This window comes from Theropithecus gelada, chromosome 2 (genome assembly GCF_003255815.1).
Source record: "Theropithecus gelada isolate Dixy chromosome 2, Tgel_1.0, whole genome shotgun sequence".
Lineage (NCBI taxonomy): Eukaryota > Metazoa > Chordata > Mammalia > Primates > Cercopithecidae > Theropithecus > Theropithecus gelada.
In genome coordinates, this window is record NC_037669.1 from 158,334,530 (window position 1) to 158,349,735 (window position 15,206).

The 15,206-nt window shown below is 43.2% G+C and overlaps 1 protein-coding gene across 2 annotated transcripts in view; it reads right to left on the minus strand.

Annotated features, from left to right (window-relative positions):
- Positions 1 to 422: 422 nt before the first annotated feature.
- LOC112618253 (serotransferrin-like) overlaps positions 423 to 15,206 on the minus strand; it is a 32,506-nt gene continuing 17,722 nt past the window's right edge. The window contains exons 10-17 of one of the 2 annotated variants that reach the window (XM_025375075.1): positions 14,879 to 14,972; positions 14,252 to 14,287; positions 12,739 to 12,891; positions 10,700 to 10,835; positions 8,303 to 8,367; positions 3,630 to 3,814; positions 1,979 to 2,177; positions 423 to 633 (exon numbers count right to left, since the gene is read on the minus strand). In XM_025375075.1, coding sequence (XP_025230860.1) covers positions 599 to 633; positions 1,979 to 2,177; positions 3,630 to 3,814; positions 8,303 to 8,367; positions 10,700 to 10,835; positions 12,739 to 12,891; positions 14,252 to 14,287; positions 14,879 to 14,972 — 903 coding nt within the window. In that variant the 3' untranslated portion in view covers positions 423 to 598. Of the gene's footprint in view, positions 634 to 1,978; positions 2,178 to 3,629; positions 3,815 to 8,302; positions 8,368 to 10,699; positions 10,836 to 12,738; positions 12,892 to 14,251; positions 14,288 to 14,872; positions 14,973 to 15,206 lie in introns of both variants that reach the window. The other variant, XM_025375074.1, reaches the window with a different exon arrangement.

Sequence of the window (15,206 nt, forward strand, 5' to 3'; positions counted from 1 at the left end):
GTGTTTCACTTTTTTCAACTACTTAGAATCAGGACCTCAGCTCTGCCTGATGGAATTCATTTAAAATACCAAAATAAAGGTAAGTCTTCTGTAGTCTTTCTGTACTCACTCGAGCACTTGATCTCTGTAACTTACTCTGCATCCTCCTTCCTGCCCCTTCCCTGGCAAGACACACATGCATATGCACGCCGCGTGCACACATACACCAATATACATTTGATTATATTTTAATGATCATGCAGACCCTATTAGAAAAGATTTCCCCTTGAACTGTACCCAGGAGGTGTGGCCATGGCACACACAAAGCCATAGGGAAAGACCAGACAAATCTTGAGCTGAGAAGGAAGGGCTCAGTTGCATAGATATATAGGCAGAACGCATAAAGAAATCCTTCTGTTGAAAATATTCAGGAAAGAATGGAGTTTTTGAAACATAAAATCAATAATAATTTTTATTTTTTGTTCAGCACACATGGCAACACAGAGCTGTGAAGACAGACGTGGTTAGCACAAACCACTCGGGCCACTGAAACCAGGGCAAACTCATGGATCATCTGCGCTCCCATCTTCACCTTGGTGGCAGCCCCACCTCTCAGATTTTAAGCTCTATGGAAAGTGCAGGCTTCCAGGAGTGCTGTGGAGCAGAGCAGAGAGGTAGGATTTTCAAAATCTTCCTATATTTATTTCTGAACTGTCAAGTGAAGGAACAATTTCAGCATAGTACAAAGGGCACAGACTTGCTGCCTCCTCTTCTGTGAATTGGGCCGTTCTCCCAGTGCTCTTTTCTACTTGCCTGCACAGCTCCTGTGCCTATCCTGAGGAGTGCCCCACGCCAAAGCTGTAACATGATTTTCCTGCCCTACAGGGTTCCCCACCTTGTTTCCTATGGGTGAGGCTCACACATCTGAGTTTGTGAGGCCGGGAGTCGCCCAGGAAGACTGTCCCCCCTGACCTCTTTAAGCAGGTGAGGAACTGACATAGCAAAAAGCACCTGCAATGTGCCAGTTTCTGTGCTGTGGGCTAAGGATGGAGGAAACAACAGCAGAGTCAGACTGTCTCCTTTTGTGGAGGATATAGGTTAGGTAAATATCAACTTGATTCTCACAATAGCAAACGTAGACAAGCACATTGCTGCTTCCATCAAAATTACATGGGGGCAGCTTTTAAAATGTGGATGCCTGACCTAGCACAGACTTTCTAAATCAGTATCTCAAGGCTCTGAGAATCAGCATTTTAATAAGGATCAAGACTCCCTTATCTGCATACTCCTGTGGAAAGACTAACTGCGCTATACCACCATGTGTTATTTCCCAACTTCCAAACTCTTTCAGGTGACTCAGTTACACCCAACATAGTTATACGGCAAAGGTGTGTTTTATTCTATTTCAGTTCTCAGAAACTGGTGTTGCAAGTGAGTAGTACGCATGGCAACTTTATGGTTACCAGAACCTATCATCGTTGAGGCTCTCTAGAGCAGCACTGTCTGAAAGAGCTTTCTGTGATGATGCAAACATTCTCTTTGCTGACCAGGATGGAGCCACATGTGGCTGTTGAGCACTTGCAATGTGGCTGGGTGGGATTGAAGAAATACATCTTTTATTTAGTTTAATTTTAATTAACTTAAATTTAAATAGTCACATCTTGCTGGCGGCTACCATACTGGACAAGGCAACTCTAATCAAAAGTTTACTGCAGAGCAATGACATGTACACATAAACCTGGTCCTTTTCATAGAAATAAGATGGAATTCTCTATGCCCAGTAAGTTCGCTACCTTAGAGCTCTGAGCCTGTGTCCCCTTACTATCTGCCCATACAGCCTAGCCTGTCATACATGTTAGGCTTAGATTGCTCACTCACCATTTCATTTTGTCCATGTTGTCCTGTCCCGAGGGCCACAGTCTGCCCCTCCTGTACCCACCACCCCGGCACTCACCACCGTGTTTGGTTGCCACTTCCCCATGCTGTTCCTCTTACTTACGTGAGGTGGAGCATTTTCTCAGGTTAGTGACAGCCTTGACATATTCTTCTCCTAAGTATTTTTCATATGTGTTTCTGTCATGAAGTTTGGCCAAACATACTGTGTCATCTCTGAACAGAAGGTCCTTGGTTTTGGACTCGAACAAACAAAAGTTGCTCGAGCAGTTGTTTGGAGTAGTTACACTACTTCCAAACATGCGCTGTCAAGTGAACAGAAAGTCCGTGAGGACCTGTGGTCTTTAGCAGCTGGGAACACATGGATGAGAAGATTCTGAAAGCTCTGAACCAGCCCTGGGGAAAAATGGAAGCTACAGGGTACGCCTTGGGAATTTTCCACCTCCCTTATCTGCCATTTACCCACTTAGGGACCCCTGCTCCATGCTTTCATGATGCCCCCAAAATCATCTATAGGGTCCCTGGTCCCACCTTCCTCTGAGAAGTCCCTCCCACCCACCACCCATGCTTGCCTAATCTGACCTCTCTTCCCCACTTCATTGCCCTGCATTGGGGGCTGCTTGTAGAAAATGAGAGGACAATAACATGTCCCTTCAGACGTTATTGTCAAAGAAGATGTTAAATGTGAACCCTCCCAGAGGACTGGCAGAGGTAGTTGTTAAAAGTTCACGTTTGACTGCATTTTGAATCCTTTCTTGGGCAAGCACTTCTCCAGATCTCCAAAGGTTGTAAGTGAAATGATGACTGCAAAATGTTTAACCTTCCATATAGCATCTAGGAAATGTATGTTAAATGCTCATTATTGTCATGTACCTTAAAAGGACTTCTAAATATACACTATCTTATTTAAAAAACAAAACAAAACAAAACAAAAAACGTAAAGGTGAATCAACAGCAGGCAGCTATGCCCAAAAGGAAGGTGATGTGTGTGTGTGGAGGGGCCTTTAGGATTAGAATACTCAGGCAGCCCCTCTCTTCAACAAGGCTGGCCCTGAGTGGTTGTTCCCCCAGAGGACAAGCTCTCTGAGGACAGGGGTCCTGTGTTTTTTTTCAGACTATTGAGAACAGTGCTGAGTCTGCCTAGGCAAAAGGAACAGAAATCTACTCTTCGTGACTCGTATCAACAAACGCTGGGAAATAGGAGCTGTCTTCTTCGTTTTCGGGAAGGATGGGAGTAGGGAAATGAGAGTACCACTGAACAAGGTTGGGGGAGCAGAAAGGCAGATTCCTGGTCCCAAAGGCACATGGATCAGATAGGGACTAATCACCAGTGACCAGGAGCTAGAAGCAGAGCTGGGCCTGAGAGGTCTCGTTCCATAATCACACAGTAACATGTTTTGAGCATGTCCTATAGGAAATGGCATTTTCCTATGCCGTTTGGGTGCATGTCTTCACTTAATACTCATGTTAACTAAGAAGTAGGTAAAAGTATTATTATTACAATTTTATATATGAGGAAGCCGAGCCATAGAGAGGTTATGTAATATACCCAAGATGGCACAGCTAGGAAGCTGTGGAGCTGAGATTTGAACCCTGATACTCTTGTCCACAATGCATGGCATGAAATGCACAATGCATGAAATTCTAGTTTTCAAAAAGAAAGTGCTGGAGTCATGGCTGCACTTTGTTGTAAACTCCCCCCAAATAGCCTATAGCCATCTAGGAAGAAAAGGTGGGAGGCCCTGGCTGGTCCATACCTGCTGGTTAAGTAACAGCGTTTGGACACAATCTGCCTTATCTTTCCGTGCAACCACAGCATGATTCGGGGCTCTGGCCAGGTGGCAGTTGGCAAACTCCTGCACAGATTTCCTGGAACCATCAAGGCACAGCAACTCATAGTCTTTTTCCTTCAGATTCTTAGCCCATGCATCAGGGTTTTTTCCTAGGGAGAGAAAGAAGATGGTTCAGCTGACGATTTTGGTCAAGGTGCCCCACTGGGGAGATGGGACTGACTCAGTGGTGTGTACAGAACCTGGGCCTTCTGGCCAGAAGTGCCCACACTGGGGTTACAGTTATGTGGACAGGAAGAGACACCCATGTGGTCTACAAGGGGATACCAGACTCACAGTGACCAGGAATGATTATTGACCATCCCCTTCCAACCTTCCCTACCCAGCCAGGTGAGAATGAACTACATTCTGCAGATGCTGTTCAAAAAGATCTTCAGTTCCACTAAATTCCAATTCCATCTGTACCTCTTGCTCCAGCAGAGGAAGCATGTGACGCCCTAAGCCAGGTTGATCAATTTATGTGCTGTAACACATGGCATCTCCAAACAAAAGAACTTTTCCGCAGAGGACACCTTTGGAATCTGCACCAGAATTTAAAATCTGACTCCCTTGTTCTAGTTCTAAATGAGAATGTGCACACGCCTGTGTGATACAGGTCTGTATCCCATCTCGGCCCCTTTGCCTCTTCTTTACTGTGTTGTCTCTGAAAAAAAAATCTCACCCATTCTTAGGGTTTCAGCTCCTTCCTCCTGAGGCACTTCGCAAATATGTTTTGCTAATTTTTATTTCTCTCCCATAATTCAGGATTGCAACCTTTTTAAAAGTCAATTTTTCATTTAATTTTCTTTCTTTAACCGAATAACTAATACATGAGATCACACTCATAAATTTTTGAATATCACTCTATATTAACTAAAAGTCTCCTTTCCTATACTCTCCAAGTCTCACTCAGTTTTATAGTGCTAGTCCTTAATATCACATTTGTGAGTTTCCATCCACAACTCATTATATGTGTTGTTTTACATGTGTATATGGATGTCACATATTTCTAATTTTGTTTAGTGTTAGATCTTGACAAATGTAAAACTCTGTAGCTTTTTTCCAACTGTTTACATACCTTATCGATTCTTCCTGTCAGTACATATAAATCAAGCTCATTCTTCTTAACTACTGTATTATATTTCATAGTGTGGCTATAATAGTATCTTTAAACCATTCCTCTTTTAATAGGCATTTGAGGTGTTTACAAATTTTTGCCACTACAGTAGTGTTAAAATGAGTGTTACTGGCATATAATTGTGCTTACGTAGAAGTGGAATAGTTAGTTCAAAGGGTATATGCATTTTTATTTTATTTTATGTTATTTTATTTATCTATGATAGTATGTTCTCAGCCCTCTCCAAGGCACAATCTTTTTGGAGGGAAAAATAACACACATACCAAAACCAAAAATTCAGGGCAGGGATAATAATATTTTATATGTTGTGAAACACTCTAGATGCTGTGTGAGCTCAAACCAGGGCTTTGAGAACAAATGAATTAAGAAGCTGGCTGGAGGAGGCAAGATTTCAGTTGTCTCTTATAGCGTGTGTGGATGAGAGGAGGAGAAAGGAATGCCTCTCTGTGGGAGGAAAGGAGAGTGCAGGCTAGACGGGGGGCAGGTGTGTACCTGGTGTTTCTAATGGAGAGAGGAGATCTGCCTCTGGAACCATCTCAGACAGTAGGGTCTGTGAGGCACTCAGGCAAGAGAAAAGTGGGTTTGTGAAGACTTATGAATGGAAATTGATGTTAATGAATGAGCCAGAACCTGAAGGTAGAAAATTAAGAAAAATCAGATGGGAGGTGATTCAATCTGGCTAGGAGGGCATCTAGAAGGGCATGTTAAACATGTGCTTTTTCCATAAAAATAATACACGTTTATTGATGGAAATTTGTAAAATGCCATGTAAGTATTGGGAAGAAATTTTGAAGCATTTGTAATTTCATAGTCTACGCCTTCAAAATTGGTACATTTCTAACATTCTTTTTCCTACACGCACCTATAATATGCGCGCACACACACACACGCACACACAAATTGAGATAAAAGAGCCCATGTGGGCTGGGCGCAGTGGCTCACGCCTGTAATCCCACCACTTTGAGAGGCCGATGCGGGCAGATCATGAGGTCAAGAGATTGAGACCATCCTGGCCAACAAGGTGAAACCCCATCTCTACTAAAGTACAAAAATTAGCTGGTCGTGGTGGTGCACGCCTGTAGTCCCAGCTACTTGGGAGGTTGAGGCAGGAGAGTCACATGAATCTGGGAGGCAGAGGTTGCAGTGAGCTGAGATCGCACCACTGTACTCCAGCCTGGTGACAAAGTGAGACTCCATCAAAAAAAAAAAAAAAAAAAAGCCCATGTGTTTTTGTGTCTTCCTTCTTGTATATACCATAGCACTTAAGACAGACTTTGGAGGAGGGAGAGAGGGGGCAAGAGTTGAAAAACTACCTATTGGGTGCTATGCTCACTACCTGGGTGACAGGTTCAGTCATACTGCAAACCTCAGCATCATGCAGTACACCATGTAACAAACCTGCATATGTACCCTCAATCTAAAAGATAAGTTGTAAAAGCAATAAATTAATAACAGAAGAAGGTAAGAAGGTGCAAAATATAAGTATGATGAATCAGACATGATGTGACCTATGTTTACTAATATTTATCAGGAATGTGATATTAAATCAGGGGTATTAGACCAGTAGTTCCCAAATTTACAATACATCAAAATTACTTTGACTCTTAAAAATCATGTTGTCTACCTTAAATGCACACAATAAAATTTAGTTTAAAAAAAGACACACTGAAGAAATAAGATATTGACTGACAGACTTAATCTAGGCCTGATGGGCAGGGAGTATAGCAGGATTCTCTACAGGGATAGAGGCTGGGAGAAGAAGAGGGAACGTTGACAGAAAGATGAGGACAGTTGAGTTGTATATGAACTGTATATATACAACTACAATATATGAGGACATCCATATACATGCGTAAAAAAGTACAATTGCAATGCCAATGTACTCTCTACATAAAAGTGACACCTTAGGAAATAGACTGGAATGGAATTGAGATGGGAGGTCAGGCCTCCTATCTTAATTCTATTCAGGAGATAAGAATGTTTGAGTCATTGCAAAGAGTAGAGAGTCAAAGCTTAGAGAAGGGAGCTCTACTCAGAAGTGTACCAAAAGAAATCAAGGGTGGCAAAGAGCCAAGCTTAGGGTAACAGTCCCTTAAAGGAAAAAGCAACAATATGAGGGAAGAAAGGAAATAGTCAACCCAATATTTCTTCAAACAAATTCTTAGCAACTACTGGGTACTATGTGCTACACTAGGTGCTGGGAATATAAGAGGAAGAAAAAGAGCTCGAAGAGTTTCTGTAGCCAAAGTGTATTGCAGAGTGTGGTGAATTCAATAATAATGGCAACATGAACAGAGGTGTCTTCTTGGAGGATGGGGTATGCTACCTGGGAAGGCTTCCTGGAGGGACTGGTGCCAAGCTGGTTCATTCTGAATGAGTTGCCCAGGAAAGGTGAGGAGTTGGGGGAATGAACATGAAAGAAAGCAGGGAAGTATTCACAACCTGAATTCCAGTGGGCTCTGCTAGCACTTAGTGATACTGAGGGGTCAGGTGTGGAGCGCTTATTCTGGTCAATGTTTGTTTTGCTTTGTTTTGTTTGTTTTTAATGTCATGGCTGTCCAACTTTCACCCACAAGTTGACACGCATTGATGATTCTTGCTTGAATCAGTTATCAATATATTGATTGCCAAGTGATAGTTTTCTAACTCTGTCATTCCTTCCACATTCATTAGTTTTCCCTTCTTCATTTGTTTAATCAGTATTGCCTCATGCATTCTTATTTCTTTCAATGAACTATTATCCCTTACTGCTATCATTATTTATTTTAATGCTCAAAATTCTCGGACTTAGCAACAGGAGATCCTGCCAATTGGCTCTTGTATGCTTTGAGTGTCCCATCACTGTTTGAGCACTTCATTGTGTTGTTCTAGGCTCAGCATGTATTTTTCCTGCCCCAGCCCTGAAGTCAGCTATTTTTCCAAGGAGTTCTGGTTCCTCTTAGCAAAGAAGCGTACTTACAAGCCAGTATCTTGGTACTTACTCTTGCTGGTGTGCCATTGCCTCTAGGCCTTCTCAATGGACACAACCCGGAAATACAGAAAATAGCTATAAAAGGCATTACTGGGATAACTGACAACATTTAAATGGGGACTGTAGATGTGACGAGTATTATATCCACATAAAGTAAAATATCCTGATCTTGGTAATCGTACTGTGGGTATGCAAGAGATTGTCTTATTCTTAGGAAATGGGCACTGAAGTATTTAGGGGAAAGGAGCACAAGGCTTGCAGCTGTGGGAGTGAGTGTTGGGGAGGATTTAGGGCCATTGGGGGCCCCATGATCCTGATCATTCTGTGCACCCAGGTGAACATGTCTCTCTTCACCAAGCAGACAGATTGAGAATCAGAGCTTTGAAGTCTGGCAGTGTACATAATACTTCCACAGAGGCATCCCTGAATACAAGTGAATACCAGTGACTAGGATCTAGTGATCCAGGGAGACAGAGGAGCAGGTGCACGTACCCCCAGTGTTCTGTAGGACAGTCTGGTGTTTCACAAAGGCCACATCTCCCTTCTCAACCAGACACCTGCAGAGGTCCAGAGAGTGGGAGAGAAAAAGGAGGCAGTCAGAGTGACTTATCTGTCATTCAAGGGGCTACCTTATAGATTCAGGACAGCATCTGAAAACAGCAATCATAACTTCCATTCTAACAGTAAGCAATGTAAGGAATAAAGAGAACAAAAACAAAACACTTTGAATTGATTATACTTATACAATCTCAGTTCCACATACTAAATCTTAATTTTTTTGTACAGTTTCTCTGAGAGATGACATCATTTCCCTGACATCAACAAGGATAGTAGGGAACTGATTTTCAGTGGGGTGATGCCTCCCCCAGCATATGAATGAAAAACTCAGTTCCTTCAGGTTCTTGTACAAGGCAAATGTCTAGGCAACATTTGTGAGAGACTGAAACTCCATCACAAATTGCAATTTGTGCTGTCCTTCATTCCTTTGAAAAAGAATTTTAACATTTATGGAGCATTTGCTATGTTGTGGGGTTTTTTGTTTTTGTTTTTGAAAGATGCAGAGAATATGGCAAAACCTGGCATAAAGGCACCCGACTCTACTAACTCCCAGATCACATATCTCTGGGTGTGGTATTGGGGGCTGTAACACAGCTCTGAGCTACAAATCCCCAAGAAGTTTCCGAAAAGAAAGAATAACAAAATAAACTCTGGTTAGTAGGGTTCTAATTTTAATTTTGACTGTCTTCCAGTCCTTTGAAAAGGCATACCACACAGATGATCAACTAGTGTGTACTTCAAAGTCTACACAAGGCCCTCCTCGATGAGCCAGGTGGGTTGGACCTTTGGACAATGGACCCAACCCTGCTCTCCATGTACTTTAATCCCCTTGCTTTGAGGAAAAGAACCTGCCTCTTCCTGCATCGGTTCAAGAGTTTTGGGGGTAGCTAGCTGAGAAGACAGGGTACCTATTGTGCCACATATCGATTTAATTTTATTTTCTATGGAGTTTGGAGTCTTTTTATCAGTCTGGTATGTTTTACTTCATAGCTAAGTTTTATAAAACATGTTTGAAAAAGAAGCTTTTATACGCGTTTATTTTAAGCATGTTTATACATACATGTTATTTGAGCCTTTCTCATGACCTATAATTCTCAAACATATGTTACCACCAGAAAAAGACAAGGTATAAAAATGCAAAGGGGAACTCTATTTTAAGTCTCCCAAACTCTTCAATCTTTGTGAAAACAACACGCTCTACTTTGTGAAATTAGAAACTTGGGGAATGTGAATTGTACTTAATGTAACTTACAAAGTGGCTCTAACTGGAAAATAGGAATGACCTTTGTTTTTTACATCACTACTGGGAAGCTCGGTTATAATACCATCATCATTGTGCAGTTTATGGATTCATGAACCGCCAGATAACAGAAGGCCTAAAGCAGAATGGGTAGTTAGAAAGTAATAAGGTAGGGCCAGACGTGGCCCACGCCTGTGAGTGCCAGCACTTTGGGAGGCCAAGACGGGAGGATTGCTTGAGCTCATGAGTTTAAGACCAGCCTAGGCAACATGGCAAAACCCTGTCTCTACAAAAAAAAAAAGATTAGCTGGGTGTGGTGGTGCATGCCTATAATCCCAGCTACTAGGGAGACTGAGGTGGGAGGATCGCTTGAGCTCAGCAGGTTGAGGCTGCAGTGACCCATGAGTGTGCCACTACTACACTCCAGCCTGGGCAACAGAGAGAGAACCTGTCTCCAAAAAAAAAAAAAGAAAAAAAAAATAGCAAGGTACACAGGTGTCTCTATGAAAATGAATGATAGGCACTCCATAAAGTACAACTGTAGTTAGAAATTTAGGAATCATGTACTATTCTGTATTTCCAGATGAGTATTGTTCTAGATTATCCAGAGGAGCATGGAAAAACTCTCCTCAGTGTTTATTCAACTACAGTAGGGTATCATTGCCAAGGCACTAGTGACACTTGGGGCTGGATAATTCTTTGTTGTACCGTGCTATCCTGTGCATTGTTGGATGTTTAGCAGCTTCTATGTGTTAGATGCTAGTAGCACTTCCTCCCCCACCCCAACATTGTCACAATAAAAAAAAATCTGCAAACATTGCCAAATGTCCCTTGGGGGTCAAATCATTACCAGTTGAAAGCCGCTAAACTGTACCAAACACAAGTCTCTGCTGTCTTTGACAGCCATGTCAGCATCCTGGGGGAATCTGGCTGCCCTGCCCCATGTGGCTCTATACCTGATTGTGAAATCTACTCTCTTAATACATACAGCACTAACGGAATAGGAACCTAAGAATCTTACCTTCGTTCCTAAAAGAAATCTGGCCAAGGCTTGTATATTATTCTGTTTGTGTCAGGGTTAAAAGACTCACCTGAAAGTCCCTGTGTAGCCGTAGTATCCCTCTTTGTTGTTGGGTTCACACAGGTTTGGGCTTGGGCCCATACACAGCTTACAGAGACTGGAGTTCTTCTCAGACCCAGGGGCACAACCTTCACTGAAAAATTCATCTGCGCAGAAGGACAAGAGAAAGTCAGCCTGAGTCAATGCAAGCAGCTTTTATCTAAGACATAACAGGGCTGCATAGCCCAGAATAAGTAGAACATATTCATTAATTCTGTGACCAGCCACCAGCAACCCAGGACTTGCCAGGCTATATGCTTTAAAGGGGAACCTATTGAGATTGGGAAAAGGAGTTAATGACCATTACAATTTAGGGCAGAGGGGATTTATTCGAGCACAATAATGATGTCATCACTACGCTAAAGAAAGAAGAAATGAAAAATGTCATGAAAGGGAACAGAAAAAGGATGAAGACGGAAGGTCTTGCTTCCTGAACATGTGCCACCTGTTTTCAGATGTTCCCATTCCCTGCCATTCATTAGAAGAGTGTTTGCTACATCTCCAACCTCAGGAAAGGGATGGAGAACTTTCTTTGCAGCTCAGCTGCTCCCCTGTGGCCATAAAAGTGCTAGGAGGTTCAGGAGAGCAGAGGTAGTGCCTTTGTCAGTGGGGATCCTGAGTTTTCTGAATGTCACCCCGGCTGCGCTTTGCTTCATGTCTAAGTGGCGTCACAAAGCACCCTGGTACAGAGACATACTCTCATCACCACTTCCCCGACCCCACAGGGTTTTCTGGGTTAATAACCGATTTAGAGGCCTTTGTGTTTTTAAAGAGTTGCCCAAATTTGGAGGTGGCAGGGACAAAGTACTTAGGAAGCTAATGTAAATCAGAACCACTGGAAAACATCTGTCTGAGGGAGAACTTACACTTAAAAGTTTAAGCGGGCCGGGCGCGGTGGCTCAAGCCTGTAATCCCAGCACTTTGGGAGGCCGAGACGGGCGGATCACGAGGTCAGGAGATCGAGACCATCCTGGCTAATACGGTGAAACCCCGTCTCTACTAAAAATACAAAAAACTAGCCGGGCGAGGTGGCGGGCGCCTGTAGTCCCAGCTACTCGGGAGGCTGAGGCAGGAGAATGGCGTAAACCCGGGAAGCGGAGCTTGCAGTGAGCTCAGATCCGGCCACTGCATTCCAGCCTGGGTGACAGAGCGAGACTCCGTCTCAAAAAAAAAAAAAAAAAAAAAAAGTTTAAGCGGCATAGAAATGAGCTCATACTTGGTGATATTCAGAGGACATAGAAAATAAGGTGATTTCTACTGCTTAGAAGGGTCCTAGGAGCTGAGCAGGGACTTGGTGAGATTGCCAACACCATAAAGAGACCCAGGATCACCCACACTCACACACCCTACAAAACCTTGTGGCAGGGATTGCTACCTGTCTACCCAATATCTGTTTCTCCTTGTACTTTGTAACAAAAATCTGGTTTTATCTGGGGTAGGGACATTCCCAAATGAAATATTACATTTCTTTTTTACAGCGAGGTATGGTTATGTACCTAAGTTCTGGGCAATGAGAAGTTTGCTGAAATAACTGGTTAGACTTCCTAGAGAGCGCCTTTAAAAAGGTGGCATAAACTTCCATTTGCTGTAACCCCTTGGTGATTGGGGCTGCCTGGATCATGGATGCGATGGCAACCATGGGGTGACCTTGAAGATGGAAGTCTCATGCTCAGAATGGAGGAGCAGAAAGTGTGAAGGAGCCTGGGTTTCTCATGACCATACCAGCCATGCACTGCTCACCTCTGGTCTTTCCCATGGGAGATAAATGTATATTCATTCATGCCATTATGTGCAACTGAAATGAACCGTCCCAACTCAGCAACCCAGTTCCAGCCCTCCCAGCCCTGGTTGCAATGTCCTTGAGGACAGCAAATTCTACTGTTCTTTGACCAAATTCTACTTCTCTAGAACCAGAGCCCACGGCATCTTATGCCACACTCCTCTTCCCTAAGGCAGGACCCTGCTTTCTGGCACAGCCCTCACCAGCCCTCCTTCCCAATATTCACTCACCAAATCTGCAATGGTTGATCTTACTGTAGAGCAGGCCCATGGGGATGTTCCAGCCAGCAGTTCTGCCAACTGCCGTATGGCAGGACTTCTTGCCTTTCAGATTGTCCCAGGTGAGGTCAGAAGATGATTTCACCACTGCTACAGCAAAATATCCTGCAAGAAAGACACCAGAAAAGGATGTATTAACACCTCTGGGGCTTCCAGAGCGTCTGCTTCCAATCAGTTTCCCTAGGGAAGCAAAGATATCCTCAATCAGTCATTGTGTCTTGAGAGGATCTTCCTGGTAACTGACTGAGGGGAAGTACAAGGAACTTTGTCAGGAGGAGATCAATTTGAACTTTAAAAACAAAATATTGTGAAAACATCATCATCAGAGCAATGGCTGGGTGTTTAACCCTTCCCTAAATGCATAAAGTCACTGAAGTTATAAACCAGCCATTCACTCTCCAATGTGTCCTATCAGAGGAATGGATACTGAAACAGCTAATGTAACCACAAACTTTCATAAATTAACGTGTGTTGAGATATAGCAGTAAAAGATCAATAAGCAAATCAGAAAAATTGGGCCAAACATTTTCTGATAAGGAGAACATAGTTTTATACCAAAATAAATATGCAAAATAGAAAATGTCAGTATCAAGTCAGCTGCCATTTTCAGCAGCAAATATATACTGGTCCTTAAAATGGGAAATAGAACATTAACCTACGATTTCGGTTTGCCAGTTTAATTAATTCAGATTACAAAACAGAATCTTTATTTTCCATAGAATAAGAATGGCTTTTTCTATATCTGCCGAAGGGCTTAGCTCCCCAAGTGATGGGGAGAGGCTGCGAGGTTGTAATGAGTGGAAGTGGCAAGGACAGACTTGTACAGTAATGGCTGCCTGGAATGTGACCTGTAGGGGCCTGAGCAGAGGGGGGCAGTGCCCGCCTTGGTGTACGACTTCCTGACTTGCTCCTGCTCTGTTTCTTCGTATGTACCCTTAGCCAGAGCCCTGGGTGACAGCCAGGTGTGCCTGGGTTCCTGGACCCAGCCCTGGCTGGAAGGTCAGATAATTTTATGTTCCTTGATATCTGCCTGTGTGAAGCTCTCTACTGAGCCCTATAAGGAACAAATAAGCAAAGTTCCTTAGTTGGTGCTCACTCTTATCTGAAAATGTGCAGGCCTCATGTCATGTAAGTTGAGGATCAGTGGGAAAGACCTGGATTTCCCTTCCTAGATATATAATCCTAGATGATCTGTCTGTAAACTCCCTGAGCTTAGGGTCCACTTGTGTATCCTTAGACGATGCCAAAACCTACCTTATAACATTAAACGAAAAATCCTATATGCAAGCCATGGCAAGTGTAAAGGGATAATCATCATGATCAATTACTATCCTTCCATGATTTGTTCACATTGTAAAAATTGGTCTCTTACAGTGCCTTATATACTTGAATTTTAAATCAAGCCAATTCCCCAAAACAATGGGAATTTATCTTTTACCTCCAGAGGTTATCAATTCCAACTCACCTTCCTCTGCTGTATTCTCACAATTAGGGCCGGGTGCTGGAGAAAAGAAAATGAAGAAGGCATTAAACCCTTATGTATAGATTGGGAAACCATGCCTTTTTTTATACTGCAGCTAAGAATAAAGAAAGTCAGAGAAAACTATGCATGTTACCAATTCCCAACAAGTCCAGACTCTCTGGCTCATGCAAGTCCATTTCACCTCCTGGCCTCTGGAATTTATCCACAAACTGTGAATGTCAAGTTTCCTGCCCTGTCTGCATTGAGCCCACAGAGGAGTGCTGGCCAACTATATTTAGATCCTAGCAACAGGGCATTGAGAGAAGTGTGAGTTTTGGAACCTGGAAGACTGCCAGGAATCCCAGCTGTCCTTTGCAATGGGGTCGTCTTTAGTGAGGACTTTCCAGTGCAGAACTTTCATTTCCCATTTCTGGAATGTACTATAACTCCCAACCTTCAAGATAAATGTGGGGATTTGAGATGATGGAGCCCAGAGCTTGCAAAGTAGGAGGTGCTCAGAGAGGGAAAGCTTTGTGGCAGCTGTGGTATGAATCAGGCTGTGATTTTTCCATCTCCTCTCTCCATGGCCCAGAGGGAAGAAAACACAGAGAGGTGCTCCCCAACACTTACTGTTGTAGTTTTCTGCCAAGACAGGCACCAGACCACACATGCCCGCTACGTAGACAAACCCTCCATCCAAGCTCATAGCATCGGCTTCTCCATTCTGCAAAAACACAGTAAATCACAGCAGATGAAAAGAGGCTGTTTCCTGTGCCACCCACCTTTCCAGCTGTTTCCCTGAAGCAGCCTTACCAGCACATGAGTGCCAGGGAGACAGCAGGTGCTGATACTGAATCCCCAAAGGATCAACCAGGCACACTCAGCAGAGAAAATCAAATGTACTCTCATTTTTCACCCAACCATCATGAACTGATCATCAACTCCAGGTGCCTAGTTC